Genomic DNA, 2502 nt, shown 5'->3' with positions numbered 1-2502 from the left:
GAGTTGTTGTTTTTTCAATGTATGCTTCAGACACGGGTCACGACGAGGCGTTCCCCATAGCTACCCCTAGAGGACGCAGTTCGAAGTTCGCATGAAAGGGAACTGCGGCGCTCGCCGCTTTCAGCGGTGAGTGAATTCTGACAAAACGTTTCTGATAGGCCATTGCGTTCAAGAAATCAACAGATACAATATGTCTCTGATTGGTCACATTGCTCAACGCTGCAAAAACAGGTTGAGGGTATTTTAGCACTTGGTTAAGCACTCCAATTGCAGCGGGCCGACATCAGGGACTAACAGTTTGCTTGGCATGATTATAAGACCCCGCGAATGTTCGACTGTGAGATTGGTAGTCGAATCGGGCTCCTCCTGTCGAAGCTGTTACGGGGCGAACGAGACGTGAGACGTGCGGATCCATCTGCAAAGCTTTATTCAAAGGCGTGGTCATAAAACAGGCAAGGTTCTGACAAAGGCAAACAGGTATACTGAGGGCAAGACAAAAGAGTAATCCAAAATGGGCGTGAGTCAGTCGACAGCGAACGTAATCTAGAGGGCTTGACAAGAGGGGAAATCCAATAATACGAGCAATAGTCCAGGTCAGGTGCAAACACAGTCCGAAACAGAAAGGCAAAGGGTTAATCCAAGAAACACAGACAAGAATAAGGTAACAGGCAATTACAAGACAAGACTAGACTAGACTAAGAACTAAGAACTAACAACTAGGGCAGAAAACTAGCTCCGTAATGTAGCTATCACTAGGTGAGCGATATACACTAAACAATACTCGGCCATGAGAGAGAGGAAGTCCATGGCTTATGTAGGGTGTGTGATTGGCTGCAGCCGTGTGCGTAATCAGAGTGAAATGGATTGTGGGAACTGAAGTCCAGGGTAAGTGTGACAGTCTGTGTAGTGTGAGAGTCCATGTGGTGGATAATGACCTCTGATGGTGAACAAACGGAAGTCCATAGACCGGATTCGTGACAGAAGCATCGAATCGTCGACTATTCAGGGTCACCCCTAAAACCAACGCATATTCCGTAAGACGAAAGAATGCTTCTGGACACACAAATTGGAAATGAACAGTTGCGATACCTTGTATGGACAGTCAGTAATCTAGATTGCAATCAGATATGCACAAAATTGTATTTGGGTTGACAGTCTGAACGAGACTTAAGAAACCATGTTCATCAGTCAAGCCATTTCCGAATAACACACAAATTAATTTGTCGAAGAACTCGCCAAAGTGGATGTGAGGCTATAGACAGCAACACTTTGAGCAACACATGATCTGAGGTAACCTGCACAGTTTCAGCATAGTGCCACATAGTGGTCAGGAGATGTGAAAAATGTCTCTCTCTCTCTCTCTCTCTCTGGTTTTATTGGCGGGTCGCAACCAACTTGTGAAAAATGGCTCTTTTTGCTTATAACTTCTGAACTGTTTGGCCAGAAATCACAAGACTGGTCTCTGTACATTTAGAGCAGGGGGTGGGTAGGTTGAAACTTAACGGTACACAGTTTTGTGCTTGGCCACTTAATTGCTGCTTGCAGCTATATTTTAAGTTGGTTTTATTAGTTTGAACAGCACACTTCAGTGCAGATTATTTTATGAATCTGTCACAGTATAATGCAACTTGGCAAAGAGACTTGAAATGGAAAGATGGCAGCAAACATCAAGAGAGGATGGAAAATGGTCATGGAGAAGATGTATATATATATATATATATATATATATAACTCTTTTTATGATTTCAGGTGTTTGGACAGATGTGCTTGAGGTGATTGGTGTGCTTGCAGTCATTGCTAATGGACTGGTCATTGGTATATCCTCTGATTTTATTCCACGGCTGGTTTACCAGTACTTCTATGGGCCTTGTGCCAGTGGCAGTGCTACTGGCATTGAGTGAGTTGGACATGATATTTCACTACTGCGTGATCAATATATTTGCAGCAGCAAAAGTGCACAAGTGTGTCTTTTAATCTTCTTTGTGTGTTTCTCAGTTGTATGGCTGGATACATAAACAACACTCTATCCATTGCTAATATAAGTGATGAGAGAGTCAGGGATGATTTCACGAGAGTTCAAATGGTCACTTACAGTGGCATAAATGTGACACACTGCAGGTAATATTACAATAACCCTATCTATCTATCTATCTATCTGTCTATCTATCTATCTGTCTATCTGTCTGTCTGTCTGTCTGTCTTTTAACTAATGCTTAAATGTTTTAGGGGGTAAGACTATTCAATAGAGAACCAGTATTATATATTTTGAGCAACATGAACATGACATAAGCAGTTGATAGCAGTGGTGGCTCGTGGGTTTTAAAATAGAGGAGGCACACTAATTGTATTGGTCTGGGATCCCTGCCGATTATTATAATTTGCTTAACCACTTTAAAATGGCTTTTTGGTTGCTTTTAGTCAGAAAACGTAAAGAAAATGACATACATACAGCAAGATAATATAATTTCACTTACCTGGCCTATCACTTGAAGCAAACATCCA

At 42.0% G+C, this 2502-nt stretch overlaps 1 protein-coding gene across 1 annotated transcript in view; it reads left to right on the top strand.

Moving 5' to 3' along the window:
• Positions 1-2502, top strand: part of LOC107703062 (anoctamin-9-like) — a 21943-nt gene that overhangs the window by 17261 nt on the left and 2180 nt on the right. Inside the window, exons 20-21 of the mRNA XM_016505564.1 lie at positions 1750-1897; positions 1996-2118. Of these exons, the coding sequence (XP_016361050.1) occupies positions 1750-1897; positions 1996-2118 (271 nt within the window). The remainder of the gene's footprint in view (positions 1-1749; positions 1898-1995; positions 2119-2502) is intronic.

The sequence above is a fragment of the Sinocyclocheilus anshuiensis genome, unplaced genomic scaffold (assembly GCF_001515605.1).
Source record: "Sinocyclocheilus anshuiensis isolate Anshui unplaced genomic scaffold, SAMN03320099.WGS_v1.1 scaffold2203, whole genome shotgun sequence".
NCBI classification, from domain to species: domain Eukaryota; kingdom Metazoa; phylum Chordata; class Actinopteri; order Cypriniformes; family Cyprinidae; genus Sinocyclocheilus; species Sinocyclocheilus anshuiensis.
The sequence above is the reverse complement of the archived record's forward strand: the minus strand, read 5'-3'. Positions and strand labels throughout refer to the sequence as shown.